Genomic DNA, 14,910 nt, shown 5'->3' on the forward strand with positions numbered 1-14,910 from the left:
TCTCCTGCCATGCCTGCTGCTCCCCTCAGCATTGTATTTTGTCACTCTACCCGTTCTATTCCCTGCTCTGGCTCTGGTGAATTCTCTCACCCTCCCACTTTTCTGACTGTACCCAGTGCTTGTATAAATAAATAAATAAATCTTTTAAAAAAATAAATAAAATTAAAAAAATAAAAATGGCATATTTAATCTGACCCAGTACCAGTGATTCTTAAAGGCCCTTGTTTACTTCTCTCAGGAAATTGTCATTTCAATTTGATAACTTAATGTCAGTATTTTTATTATAATTTACATGTTATTCTCCAGGTAATGATAGTGTCACCATTGCCTTTGTCACATAAATTCATGGTCCCCAAAGTGATTGCTTTTATTGGTAATCAAATAGAAGTTTAGCTAATTGTTTATAACCATAACCTCATAGGTTTTTGAGTAATATGTGGGATCTTACTTTGGGTTTTATGAAAATCTGTATGAAAGCTATATATGAGTTTTAATGTAGAATTCTATGAATTTTCTGACCTTGTTAATTTTAGGCATAGATATATCTTTTTCTTTCCTCAGGTCCTAGGCGACATTAAGAAGCTTAAATTGGGCCTCCCCGGTGGCGCAGCGGTTGAGCGCTGGGTTGCGAAGCTGCCCGCGGCCTCTGCGGCACTAGTTCGGTCCCTGGCTGCTCCCCGGCCACCGGAGGAGGGTCCCACATGGCGCGCAGACCTCTCCTGCTGCCCGCTGCTCCCCTCAGCAGTGTACTTCGGTCCTTCTGCCTGCTCTGCCTCCCGCTCTGGCTCTGGTGAATTCTCTCACCCTCCTGTACTTCTGACTGTACCCAGTGCTTGTATAAACAAACAAAACAAAAGAACAAATAAATAAATAAATAAATAAAAACATGCCTCTATTAAAAAAAAAAGAAGCTTAAATTGATGTAACTTTGAATATGCTTATAAATAAATTTCTGGGCTAAAATAAATCCTTAAAATTAAGATAAGTGAGTATATTTCCTTTTTAAACTAACAATAATTCTTAATAATAATCTTAGATGAAATCCTTGGAAAGTACTAGGATTTATCTTGTCTATTTGCATTTTGCTACACCTACTCATTTGAGGTTGCCTAGCTCTATTTTGTTTTTCCCTTATTTTATCTCCTTATATTATAGTTCTGCTAGTGGTAAGATAGCTTATGAATCATTTATTATTATTTATTATTACTTCTTAAATTCTACTCCTTCTAACCAAATGAATACAATTACCATTTCCCCTCTTACCTTCTGAACTTTTGTGTTTTTTTCCAGTCTTACAACTACCCTTGACATTGTATTGAATAGAGAAAGAGATAAGCTATGACTCATGAACAGATTAAATTTTTTTTCTGCATCGTACTTCATGAGGCCTGTAAATACTGAATGTTGTTTATAAACTCTGAGTACAGCTTTAAAGCTGATGAAATGATTTATATGGTCCCCTTTGTATAGAGAAATTTACTGAGAAATAACATCAACTCAAACAGCCTTTTTCAGTTTTGAAAGAGGCTTTGACAATTTTTCCCCATAAAACACTTCTAATTTTTTTTATGAAAATTATTTTTTTAAAGATTTATTTATTTATGCATACGAGAGCTGGGGTACAGACCAGAGATGCAGGGGATGAGGGGATTCACCAGAGACAGAGTGGGAAACAGAACAGGTAGACTGACTGAAACACACTGCTGAGGGGAGCATCGGGTGAGACAGGAGAGGTCTGCTGCATCATGTGGGTTGCTCTCTGGCTGGCTGGGGATCAAACTTGTGCTGCAGAGGCTGTGGACAGCTTCATAGTGCAGTGCTTAACACCTTGTACTTCCAGGGAGACCCCACTTTTATGAAAATTATTAATTAAATGTTTAATATACATGGCTGGCTTAGTACTTATAGATTAAATGTAGGGTATAGTGTAACTATATTTTCTTTCTGTTTGGGGACTTCAAATACTACACATAATCAATGTGCAGTCAACTATCTACTACTGAGTTATACCGCCAATATATAATCAATATGTAAACTTAAATGTTTATTTAACATTACATTACACCTCTATTACTATAGTTGTTTGTAAATAACTTTCTCTATTCATAAAGTACCCACTATGGCTTTAATGCAAAATGAAATATCCAATTTTAACAATATTTCTTTCGAATTTACTATTTCTAGGATGTTATGGTTAAAATTAGAGGCTTATGTGTTGGTATCACAATTTTTTGTGCTGCTTAATCTGTAGGTAATTATTACTTTGATTTTGACCATAAACTCATGGATATAGGTTTTTTGAGACTTTTTAATTTTCTTTGCTTTTATTTCCTCTATTCAGTGATAGTATTAGCCTGGTTTCTGCACTGATGGATCATTTTAGAATAAGTTTGTTACTTGGAGTTATAAGACTTGTATATTAGAATCTTAGTTCTTATCTGTTAAATGTGATTGATAATACTTTTCTTAAAGTCACTTGTAAAATCTTGACAAGATGATATTTGTGAACATTCTAGATATATATGTAATAGTTGGTGAATTGATGGTGAATCAAATAGTCATTGTTGTTTTCTTTTTGTTAAAGGTTTTATTTATTTTTGCATAGAAGAACTGGGGTGTAGGCCAGAGGTATGGGGGATGGGAGGATTCACCAGACACAGAGCAGGCAGCAGAACAGGCAAATTTATTGAAATACTCTGCTGAGGGGAGCAGCGAGTGAAACAGGAGAGGTCTGCCAGGGATCGAACTCAGGACATAGCAGCGATGTTGTGATAGTGCTGAGACACTATCTCTGGGCCACCAGGGAGGCCCCCCAATGATGTTTTCTTGTCCACCTTAAAAAGTAAGTTTCTCCATAGCTGAATTTAATATAAATATGCACTTTCATTAATTAAAAGCTTTTTATTCTTTTGAATACATCATTTTATTTATCTTTTATTGTCTCTAATGGAAATAACATTGGCTAACGATACTGTAGATGATCTAGAGAAATAGATTCATACTTCTTCAGATGTGTGTTATCACACCATATCCACCACCAAAGGGCCATAGACCACTGGGTCCCTTCTTTTTTTGTTCCTCATCCCCCATCTTCCTCCTATATATCCTCTCTAGCCATATTTCTAGGGTTTGTTTTTGTTTAGTTTTGTCTGTTACTCTGTTGTTTTATTTCTGTATTCCACATACTAGCAAATTCATCAATTTGTCTTTCTCCTTCTGACTTATTTCAGTTAGTGTAATCCCCTCTATTTCCACCCATGTTGCTACAAAGAGCAAGATTTCATCTCTTTTTATAGCTGCATAGTATTCCACTGTGTGTGTGTGTGTGTGTGTGTGTGTGTGTGTGTGTGTGTGTGTAACCTAAGCATCCATTGACAGAGGAGTGGATGAAGAAATTGCTGGATCATATGCATACAGTATATCTTTAATATTTTGAGGAACCTCCATGTTGTTTTCCATTTGGGCTAGACAAATCTATGTTCTCACCAACAGTGTAAGAGGGTTACTTTTTCTCCACACCCTCACAAACAATTTTTTTTTTTTAAATATAGACCATTCTCGTGGGAGTAAGATGGTATTTCATTGTGGTTTTGATTTGCATTTCTCTGATGATAAGTGATGTTGGACATATTTTCATGTGCCTGTTAGCCATCTGTATGTCTTCTTTAGAGAAGTATCTATTTAACTCGACATCAAACTTTAAAGCTAATGCACAGTGAGTGAAACTACCATTAAAATGGAAAGAAATCTTACTGAATGGGAGAAAGTATTTGCACATCTTATATTTGACAAAGGACTAAGGTCCAAGATTTACAAAGAACTCTTGTAACTCAACAAAAATAAAGCTAAGAACCCAATAAAAAAGTGGACTGAGCGAATAAAGAGCTATTTAAAAAAGTGATCTGTCCATTGCAAATCTCTTAATTAAAATTTAACCAGAATGTTATTGAGAAATTCTAAAAATACTTACAGCTACAAAGTTTCATTTGTTTCAAGCTAAACCATTTATTTTTTTCCAATGAGGAAACTGAGGCACAAGAATCTTAATGTGACTCATTTCTGGTTCCATAGGTGCAGGTGATTTTCCTCATCTGTGGTACCTGTTTCAGAAACAGGAATTCTGATAGAAGATGGACAAGAACATCAAGTGAACATTACAAAAGTGATACTACTTTTCTAACTACTGACCTAAATGAAGTTATTAAATGTGGATAATTCTCATGTTTATAAATTCTCATGTTTCCCAGACAAATGCAATAGTGGTAACAGAATTTAAGGAACTCCATCATAGCAAAGAGCATCACTTTTATTGGGGGTATTTGCATCAGATTGTTTTCCTTCCTAGGATTTGTCCCTCAAATCTCTTAACTAGAATGTTATTATTAGGTAACTATATTGAGATAATTTAGAGCAGAAAGAAAGATTTTATTTCATCATCTGTATTCACACTCAAAATGAATATTGGGTAAATTCTCATATTAAGAATGTGACTTCAAAGGAGAGGGACAAGGAAGAGGAAGTGTTCAAACTTTACAAAGGGGCACCTTTGCATTGTTATCCACAAGCAATGACATGACAGATTGGATAAAGGATTTTCACTACTCTTTTCTGGAAAATCTGTTTTGCTAATTTAAAATGTTTTAGTTTCTTTGAACTAGGTTTTAATCTTTGAAAGTATTTATGTTCGTAAAACAGGAATTTTTCCCATATATGCAGCTACTTTTTGTTCAGACCCGAATTTTTTGTGGTTTGGTTATACCTTCTCAATAAAATTGATAATGTTGATAATGACTAATAAACACCAAGCATTTACTGTATGTAGCATATACTTAGCACTGTGTTCTAGATAAATATTTTTCCATGCTTAATTTTAATATATTTTTATGTATTTTAAAAAATTATGAAGTACTGAATTATATGTCAGTGACATCGTAGTTAGCAAGAGCCAAGATCTTTAGGGGGTAATTATAAAATTGGTTTTTCTCTTGGTTATTTATTCTTTATTCAATACAAAAAGAAAAGCCTGATATATCCAAAGTGTGTTGAAAGTTAAGGATTCAGAGAGATCTGAATATTGGGGAAACACTAAATGTGTGTTGGTTAAAATATAACCTTTGAACTAGACCAGATTAGACATCTTCACCACTTATTCCATCTCTTTTATAAAGTTCCTTATGTTTTCTTCCTGCATATAATAGGTTCCAGGTTTGATAACTGTGGGGACACTGTGAAGAATGAAATCTTGTGTGTGTTCTATCACTTTTGAGGCAGCCCTCTCTTTAATTTCACAAGACAGGCTTGAAAACCAGAAGTAACCCAGCTCCAGAATTGGCATTAAATCCTCCAACAGGGAAAAGGTGACGTACTGTGTAATAAATTCCTTTGTTGAAAAAGAGATGTTCAATACTGGAAACTGAAGTACCAAATGTTTCCTTTTAAATTTGGAAAGGTCTTTCCTCATTACTTATCCATCCCTGTGGATTTCTAACAGGGGATGTGTTGAAAGATTTTTCAGATGCACACTAGCCACAGTGAGAGTGACTGGTGTATTTATAAGATGATAAAATACTCCAAAATCATCTTTGATTCTTGGAGATATGTGGTGTGCAGTGGTACTGAATGTGTGCTTTTGTTTCTGTTGATGCTGTATTTTTGTTTTCAGGCTTCCTAGGAATGTGGGTTATGTCTCTCCTGTGAATGCAACTTCACTTTCAGCCTGTGAGGGCTCAATGAATCAGAACTGAGGTTAGTGTGGTTCAGAAGAAATAAAGCTTCCTAAAGGAGAGAAAGATCTGTGAGGTTAGAAGTTATGCTTATCTCATTTTGGGTGCTGTGGATGAATTATAATCCTCCATAATTAAATGCTTTATTTAAACACTACATTAAAAGTTTGACACATAAAGGCCTATTAATTTTAATTTAATACTAATTTGGCGCATGCCAACACTGTTTGCCACCACTCAGATGAGAAAAGAAAGATTAAAGATTATTTCAAGATGCAGTGAAGATATATCTTAACTTATTTACATATTTATTGTTACTGCAAAATCTTTTCAGTTTGTTGTCACTTACCTTTTGTAACTAAAATATGATTTAACAATATATTTTATGAACTAATATATTACATGTTTTTAATTATTTTAATTGGAAACTTGCACTGAAGGTGAAGTGAAAATTATAAATGTGTGATGAACGTCAGATGAAATAAAACACCTGTAGCATTAGTTCACATTTACTTGTGCCAAGCATTCTGAAATATAGGGAAATGAAGTACATTGGACCAAATCCCTGTATGGGAGACCCTGCCTTGTCCTTTCCTATTTTGTTTTAAGAGCAAGTATTGTGAATGTAAGTGTGTAACATTGATGTCAGGCAATAAATCTGTCAGAAAAAGAAATAGGTACTGTAAAAATTGGGGGAAATAACAAAGGTAATAAAAAGCAAACAAACCTTATGCAGAATCTATACTCCTTGATAATCACAGTTAAAATGTGCCCTCCAGACAAGGGGAAATCTTTATCACATTTTTATTTGACAGTGAAAGTGTTATCCAAGTGATCATTATGACCCTATGTGAAAGTTTCACCCACAGTAGCCTTCAGAATTGCAAATCAAGGACTAAATTCCTTTTAATTCTATTCCAACCTGTCAGTGAAGATTTTCAGAGCAGCTGGGAATCACCTTGTCATTCTAATAGAAGGATGATACAGAGAATAAGATGAAGAGACACAAGAAAATATTAGAATAGTTTTTGTAAGCAGTCGTTATCCTCATTGTAATACTTAGCAAATGTCCAACCCCATGCTAAATGCTTTATATTGATATGTTATTTCATTTTGTCCTCACAGCAACCCCCTGAGGTAGTTGCTACTTCCATTCTCTATTTTACAGTTAAGAAAACTGAGGATTAGGGCCTCCCCTGGTGGCGCAGGTGGTTGAGCGCAGTGCTGTGAAGCTGTCCGCAGCCTCTGCAGCTCTGGTTCGATCCCGGCAGGCCGGTGAGGGTCCCACATGGTGCAGCAGACTTCTCCTGTCTCGCCCGCTGCTCCCCTCAGCAGTGTATTTTGTCAGTCTGCCTGTTCTGTTCCCCGCTCTGTCTCTGGTGAATCCTCTCACCCTCCCGCACATCTGGCCTGTACCCTGGTTCTTGTGTAAAATGAATAAATCTTAAAAAAAAAAAAAAGGCAAGAAAAAAAAAAACCTCAAAGACAGTCTTTTAAAAAACAAAAAAGAAAAGAAAATTGAGGAATTAAATAAAAAATCCCAAATTCACTGAACTGGATTCAAATAGGGTCTGACTGAGGGGTAGAAAACATTAACTCCTACAGGGGCTAAGGGGTGTGCGTGTGTGCGCCTGCACTTGAGAGAGAGACAGAGGGAGGGAGGGAAGAAGAGAGGGAGGGAGAAGAAAGAGAGAGAATACAAAAAATGAGTAAATAGAATGCATAAGCTTTTCTCTTCTATACAAGACCCTGCTGCTTGACCCAGATCTTAGATTTCTCCTTTAATAGAGATACAGCATCTCTTTGGTAACATAGACCAGGGTATTCACTAGAGAAGTGATGGCATTGTTGAAAACATCTAAGGACAATAAGATCTCTCTTAACTCTTCTAGTTTCCTATGACCTACAGTCCAAGTCTGTGTTTGTATGGTTCATGAGCTAAGAATGATTTTTAAATTTTTAAAGCATTGTAAAAATAAAAGAAGAATATTTGACAGAAATCATATGTAGTATACAAAGCCAAAGTATTTACCTGTGAACCTCTGTTGTTATCATTGATTTTTTGATTTGATAATACTCTGCTCATTTTGCCTTATGAGTGTGTGTGATTTATAACTTTTTTTGTGAGTTCATCTTCAGTGTAGATTGTGAAAGCTTCCCACAAGAGAGGAAATGTATTATAATTCCAAAGTCTTTAGATGTAGGACATACTAGAGTCTTAGAAACAGGAAACGCGCCTCCCCGGTGGTGCAGCGGTTGAGCGCTGGGTTGCAAAGCTGCCCGCAGCCTCTTCAGCTCCAGTTTGATCCCCGGCCACAGGGTGAGGGTCCCACATGGTGTGCAGACCTCTCCTGCCACCCACTGCTCCCCTCAGCAGTGTACTTCATCAGTCTGCCTGTTCTGCTCTCCGCTCTGACTCTAGTGAATGCTCTCTCGCCCTCCCGCGCTCTAACTGTACCCAGTGCTTGTATAAAGAAATAAATAAATCTTTAAAAAAAGAAAGAAAGAAAGAAACAGGAAACACTGGGATAGAGTAAAGTGAGAGCAGGCTAAATGTTGAAATTAATGGGAGATGACCTGGTTGTGGATATTGACTCAGAGGATTGAGGTAATGCCCAAGCAGAGTGCAAAGTTCTCATTTAAATCCCTAAGGTTAGTCTATAGCACATAAAATGAGGGAAATGGCATCTGGACTGGCCAGACGACTGAGTACTCAGTAGCCAAATAGGAGTCTAATAGCTTTGGGGAGATCTGACAATATACAGCAGCACTCCTGCCAACTGCTGTGTACTTCTGGGGCTAGCACCAAATAGGTGCTCATTAAAAATCTGGTGAAACCATGGATGGGGGAGGAAATGAAAATCGAGTCCACATTTTGGAGACTGAGAGGTACCAGGCAACTGTTTTCCCAGACTGCTACCCAGATAGAATCTGAAGAGATGCCTCTAGTAGTTTTTTTGTAGGTTTACCTGGGATTTTCTATATAAACAATTAATTTTTCTGCAAATAAGGGGCAGTTTTACTTCTTCCTTTCTGATCTTAATACCTTCTATTCGTTTTTCTTGCCTTACTTTTAATGGTTCAAATCTCCAGAACCTATAGAACCTATATTGTTCTGTTCAGCAATATAGAAGTGCAGATCTTATTGCTTGTTCCTGATTTTAGGGAGAATAATTCAATTTTTCACCATTATGTGTGATGTTAACTGTATGTTTTTTTGTGGATGCTATTAATTTCTGTAAATTTGTAATTGAATTTAGGGGCTTGGCCAGATTTGGGTATAATTAGCAGGGAGGGCAAAACTACAAAGGTATAATTTTATTAAAAGACATTAATGTCCAATTGCAATTTTTATGATGTTAACAGCCATTGATGATTGTTTCCTGTATCAATTATTAGATCATAGTTTATAAATAATTAATTATAATTCTGTTAGTTTATTCTTCGTTTATGAGTTTGGCTAATTCTGTGGAGGAAAACTTCCTTCATAAACTATTTGGTTATCCTGCTGTATCATTCCTATATGAAGAATAGAGAAATCCTTAATTTTCTTTCATCTATCAGTTTTCAGAATAGTGAATTCATTCCATAGCATCCTCCAAAGGTGAAAATGCCTTTCAAAATGTAAGTTATGAATTCACTATGTTTTTTAGCTCATTCAATTGTCATTTTCATTGATGCTAACCTAAGTAAGTGCATACTTTTCTGAGTTCCGTTAGAACTTGGTATTTATTACTTTCATCTGGGTTTGTCTTCATTCTTGGTAATCCGTGTTTTGTGTTAATATCTGATACCAGCAATGGACCCTTTCTTGTATGAGTAGGGACAAAAGGAGGATGTAATAAAATGCTTATTGCTAGAAGCATTCCATTCATAGATGAATGGAACTGTTTGCTTTTGAATTACACTTCAGATATATGGCACCTTTATTTAAGAAACCTTGGAATTTTGTTGGTGAAATCATAGAAGTGAAACTTCTCTTTGATTAGAACCTGCAGGAGAATAAGCTTTTAGTGTCAAGGCTTTTATGTTATAGGTGATATATGTCTGAATAGAAGTTATAATTTTAAGTTGGAAAATTCTGAATATTCCTGTATAACAACAGGAGAATTCTCGAATTCATTTTGTGTATTTTTGATGTGATGTTAACTTCTTGTGGTTTAGATATTTGACATGAGGTCTGTATGCATAACCTTTTGAATACTCATTTAGCTTATAATATGCCAATTTCCTAACAGTTATTGTTGTTCTAAAGTATAACATTTCACCGTCAAACATCAAGTAAGTACAAAAAAGAAATTAAAATTAATGGAGTTTCATGACTTTAGCACAGTGTCTACATTCTGTCAAAACGGTTCCTTTTCTATTAGATTTATTGTCATTTTTTCCTCATTATAAAAACAATGCAAAACTTTAGCTATTAGGATCACTGTAGTCCTGTCTATGAAATTAAATACTAAGTTACATATCTGTCTTCTTCTAAATGTAGATAATCAGATGTATTTAGATCTTGAAGGATGTTTACATTTAAACTTTACCAAAAACTACAGGAGAGGTTTTTCTGGCAAAATATCAGGTGAATTTTAAAAAAACTTTGATGCTCTTTGAATGGTTTGGATTTTTGGCAATGAATGTGTATTGTATGTGTTTGATATATGTGTGTATGCATTTGTGCATGTATGTATAGAGGAGGGGGGAGAACAGGGGAGAGAAGAGAGGGGAGGAGAGGTATGTATATGAAGAGAATTTCTGAATGAAAGGCACCAACATTGTCTCACAATAGATAATATGTTTAAGGGCAGATTTTTTTGCCTAACATCTGCCAACTATACATACTAGCAAAAATGAGAACTGTGTGTTTGTGTTGGTTTAATTTTCATGAATTTAAGATGTGCCTCATTTGATTTTCTTTGTCCACATTTCTTTTTGATTGCTAAAAGCCTCCTTACTCTATTTACCAGTGTACTGTATGTTTACAGATATACATTCCATATACAGATTATGACATGAAAAGACATGCTTTTCCCTGGTTTGGTTGGGTAATCTGAGTGAATCCTGGAGATACTCCTTCTTTTGCCATATTTATTTATTTATTTATTTATTTGGTTCTAGACTTGAGTCTCATTAGATGCTTAGACCATTTGATATCTTTTATCTGATATGTAAATTATTGCAAGACTTGATTTTCTTTTTTATTATTTTATATATTTTTTACATCATTTTTCAATTTTGCACAATGTATGCATTTTCATCTTGGTTATATTCCCCATACAATTCCCACCCGCCCCCCTTATTTTGACCCTAATCCCTCCTGCCCTGCCCTCCCACCCTCCACCCCCCTGTAGTGTGTCTCTGGTTTATAGTAGCTTGTTAATTTTGATTTTTACTTTATTAGAATTAGTCTTTTTCCTGGTCCCTTATTTAGGTTTTCTAAATTCCTGCTATGAGTGAGACCATCTGGTATTTTTCTTTTTCTTTCTGGCTTATTTCGCTGAGCATGATCCCTTCTAGCTCCATCCATGTTGTTGCAAATTGCATGAGTTTATCTTTTTTGGTTGCTGAGTAATATTCCATTGTGTACATGTACCACATCTTCTTGATCCAGTCATCTATTTTTAGGCATTTGGGTTGTTTCCATAGCTTAGCTATTGTAAATAGTGCTGCTATAAACATAGGAGTGCAGGTGCCCTTTTGAATTAATGTTTCTGTGTCCCTTGGGTAAATATGTAGGAGTGGAATTGCTGGATCATATGGAAGCTCCATCTTTAGCAGGTTGAGGAATTTCCACACAGCTTTCCATAGTAATTGGACCAGTTTGCTCTCCCACCAGCAGTGCGGGAGATTTCCTTTTTCTCCACATCCGTGTCTCTTTGTTTTGGTACTCTCTCTTAGAAGCTCTTTAATTTGATGTAGTCCCAGAGTTTATCTTTGCCTTCACTATCACTGCTTTGAGTGATGAGTCTTTAAAGATGTTACTGAGGTATATGTCATGTAGTGTTTTGCCTATATTTCCTTCTACATGTTTTATAGTTTCAGGTCTTATGTCTAGTTCTTTAATCCATTTTGAGTTGGTTTTTGTGCATGGTGTGAGGTTGATTTTCAAATAAACTAAGGGGACACCTCAAGCAGGAATAATAATTCTCCTATTCCTTCTTCTCTCCCTTGCCTCTTCCTCCTCCCTCCTCTCCCTTCCCTCTCCACTCTTAAGTTTAGTTAGGGTAGGACGCATTTTTAAAGGAAAAAAGTTTAAAATAAAAGATGCTTTTTAAAGACTGGCTATTTACTATTCTGGTTTGTGTAATAGGACACTGATGTATAAACAGTGAAACTGACTTTTTTATATAAAAATCATTTCAAGTGGCATTCAGCATTTTTTAAAAAAGGCTTACCCTTGCAAGTGCTTATCAAAGTATCTTTTTTATAGTTTGTATTTATTAATCAGACTCTTTATTCAGAAATCTTTTTTTCTCACTTAGCCTAGAAATTAAATTTCCTTCATCTCCACTTTTGTAGGCCATTTTTATGTTTAATGGGTAGAAACTAGTGGGATTCTAGGGAATGCCTCACAGCACCATCATGCCTACCCACTCTTAGTGTGTCTGAATGTGGCAGATTCACCACAGAGAATTAAAATGCACTTTATTTAGAACCTGTGAAAGCTATGTAAATTATAAGAATATGGAGAGATGCTGTTTTATTAAGTCCACTTTACAGCTGTTGATGTGAGGTAGACTTTCAGTGAAAAGTAGATTGGGGGAGATTCAGGTTGCCCCAGCTGCCTGCATTTCTCCCATAGTCCAGGTGAATGGGGTGTCAAGGGAAAGAGGTAGACTAAAGTCAATTGAATATAAACAAATAAATTATTTAAAATTTTTTTATAATTATCTTTTGATGGAAATGAGACAGAGTCTAGGAGATTCCCAGGAAGACAATCTAAATTCCTGTATTATGTATATCATTGTTATGAAAAATGATTTTTATTTCTTTCTTTTTGAGATTAGACAATTATTTGTTTTTTCACTTGCTGCCAAATCTCATTACTAAAATTACTAGTGTTCATAGATATCATTTCATCCATCACTAAATATTTTTCAAAACAGCTACTGCTTAAGTGGTGCATAAGTGAATTTTAATACTAATAAGACAAGAAAGATGTTTAGTAATTCTTTTCTTCAATCATTCTTGGTTTCCTTGGATTTCTAGGATGTGGGGAGCATCTTGTGCGTACCATACTGGCTAGAGAATGTTCACATGCTTTACAAGCTGAAGATGCTCACCAAGCCCTCTTGGAGACTATGCAAAACAAGTTTATCAGTAAGTATAATGTAAAATTACAGCCTTCTACATATACATCAGTAAAATTACAGCCTTCTACATATACATCAGCCTTCTACAGCTCACATCAGTGAGCTAGCTAGCTGTAAGCTCCATGAGTCAAGTACCACGCTGTATTGCTAGATCTTCCTCTGGGACTAAGCCTAGACTTAGACCCTCAATGAATATAAACTGTGAGACGAAATTACATCTGTATTACTACTATGGAATGAAATTTGTCAAATAATCTATCTGATGTTTACACTGTGAGATATTACCTAAGATTAGAGTAATATATAGCAGATAAAATTCTAAGAGAAATTTTAAGAATAATCTCTTTTAAAACTTTTGTAAGGCTATTTGATTCTTTTTATTTATTTATTTATTTTTTAGATTAGGAGATTTACTTTATTTTTTTTAATAAATTTTATTTTTATATTCCCCATACAATTGCAACCCCCCCATTCTGATCCCAATCCCTCCCCTCCCGTCCCCCACCCCCCCAAAAGTGTCTCTGTTTCATAGTTTTTTGTTGATTCTGATTTTCACTTTCTTATAGTTATTCATTTTCCTGGTCCCTTATTTAAGTTTTCTAGATTCCTGCTATGAGTGAGACCATCCGGTATTTTTCTTTTTCTTTTTGACTTTTTTCGAAAATAGTCAGTATTATATTTATAAATTCAATATTGACATATATAGCTATATAGAGTTGGGTTGAAAACTTGCCTGGGCTCTACTTACCAAACCGTAAAACCAGATATGAGACTGCATCTTTTTGGAGGAAAGATTTCTTTTTCTAATCTGTAGATTTTATGTAGTTTAGCCTAGCTGTGGTACTATACAATGAGACTTTGGCATGAACTATTTGACTTTAGTTTACTTACCCCATCATTTTACATTGAACTTAACACTATGCAAAGACTTAAAAAAGTTGTATTAGAAATATACAGCATAGATAAAAGTTACAGTAATAATCGTGAATACATTAATTAGAAAAAATATCACAGAATTAACCTGGGGGTTATCACTCAAGGAATAAAGATGGACTATAATAAGGTACTAATTATGTGATGAGGACAACCCAGACAAAAGTATAGGGAAAAAAAATTTACCCTAAAAGGACTCATGGATCCTCATAGAACTGGCCCCAAGAAGGATCTGGTGCAAGGGAAAAGAGAGGAGCATTAATAGAGATGAAACTTGGCTTAGGCGTGATGAGGACTAGATTCTTGCGTAACTTACAATCAGCCTGAGGTTTTACTATTCTTTGTTTTAACAGTTATCATTGTTGAATACTATTTTTAATGGAAACCAAATTCTTGGCCTTAGCAACATGCATAAATTTTATAATTTGCTGTAATTAGATGTCTGACTATACTATCTGCATTCTCAGAACATAAGTAGAAAGGAAGAGTAGGAGGTGAAAACTAGATGCTCAGGAGTAGTTAACCTCCCGGGAGCACTGTGGTGGGTGTGTAGTTGCGACACATGGTAATTTTCTGATTGTTGACAATGACCTGCACACTTTGCTGAATCAAAAACCACAGACTCACTAGATAGACCTACCTCTCCCAGATTTGGAACCTGACTAAGGAGTTCCTAAACTCCACTCTTTTCTCTCCTGTTGCTTTGTTGTACTCTCTTTTTGTATAGCACCTTAAAACTACTTGGAGAGTTGGATTGTAGTGTTTCATTTTGCCACTGGATCTCATGACCTAATTCATATTGGACTTTGTCTTAAAAATTCCAGATTTGTGGAGAAGAGTAAGAAACCTTGGAACTCACATAATCATTCCTGCTCATTTAAACAGTTGAAAAGTTCAGTGACTTGCCCAGACCTAGTTAGTCAGTCTGTATTCGTTCTGCAATATCA

General features: G+C 35.4%; 1 protein-coding gene across 8 annotated transcripts in view; it reads left to right on the forward strand.

The window, feature by feature from the left end:
• The window catches only part of TASP1 (taspase 1), a 219,268-nt gene that overhangs the window by 113,082 nt on the left and 91,276 nt on the right, over positions 1-14,910 (forward strand). For 5 of the 8 annotated variants that reach the window (XR_005122133.2, XR_005122135.2, XM_037494547.1 and 2 more), the window contains one exon: positions 12,927-13,037. The exons of 1 other annotated variant lie outside the window; for it this stretch is intronic. Coding sequence is in view for 5 of the 7 variants with exons in the window: in XM_037494547.1 (XP_037350444.1) it covers positions 12,927-13,037 (111 nt within the window). In the remaining 2 variants the exon portion in view is untranslated. Of the gene's footprint in view, positions 1-4,071; positions 4,163-5,198; positions 5,358-5,662; positions 5,746-12,926; positions 13,038-14,910 lie in introns of those variants that run through there. 2 more of the 8 variants (XM_054696273.1, XM_054696274.1) reach the window with 2 other exon arrangements.

This window comes from Talpa occidentalis, unplaced genomic scaffold, assembly GCF_014898055.3.
Source record: "Talpa occidentalis isolate TD23 unplaced genomic scaffold, MPIMG_talOcc4v2.1 talOcc4.10, whole genome shotgun sequence".
Classification (NCBI taxonomy): Eukaryota; Metazoa; Chordata; class Mammalia; order Eulipotyphla; family Talpidae; genus Talpa; species Talpa occidentalis.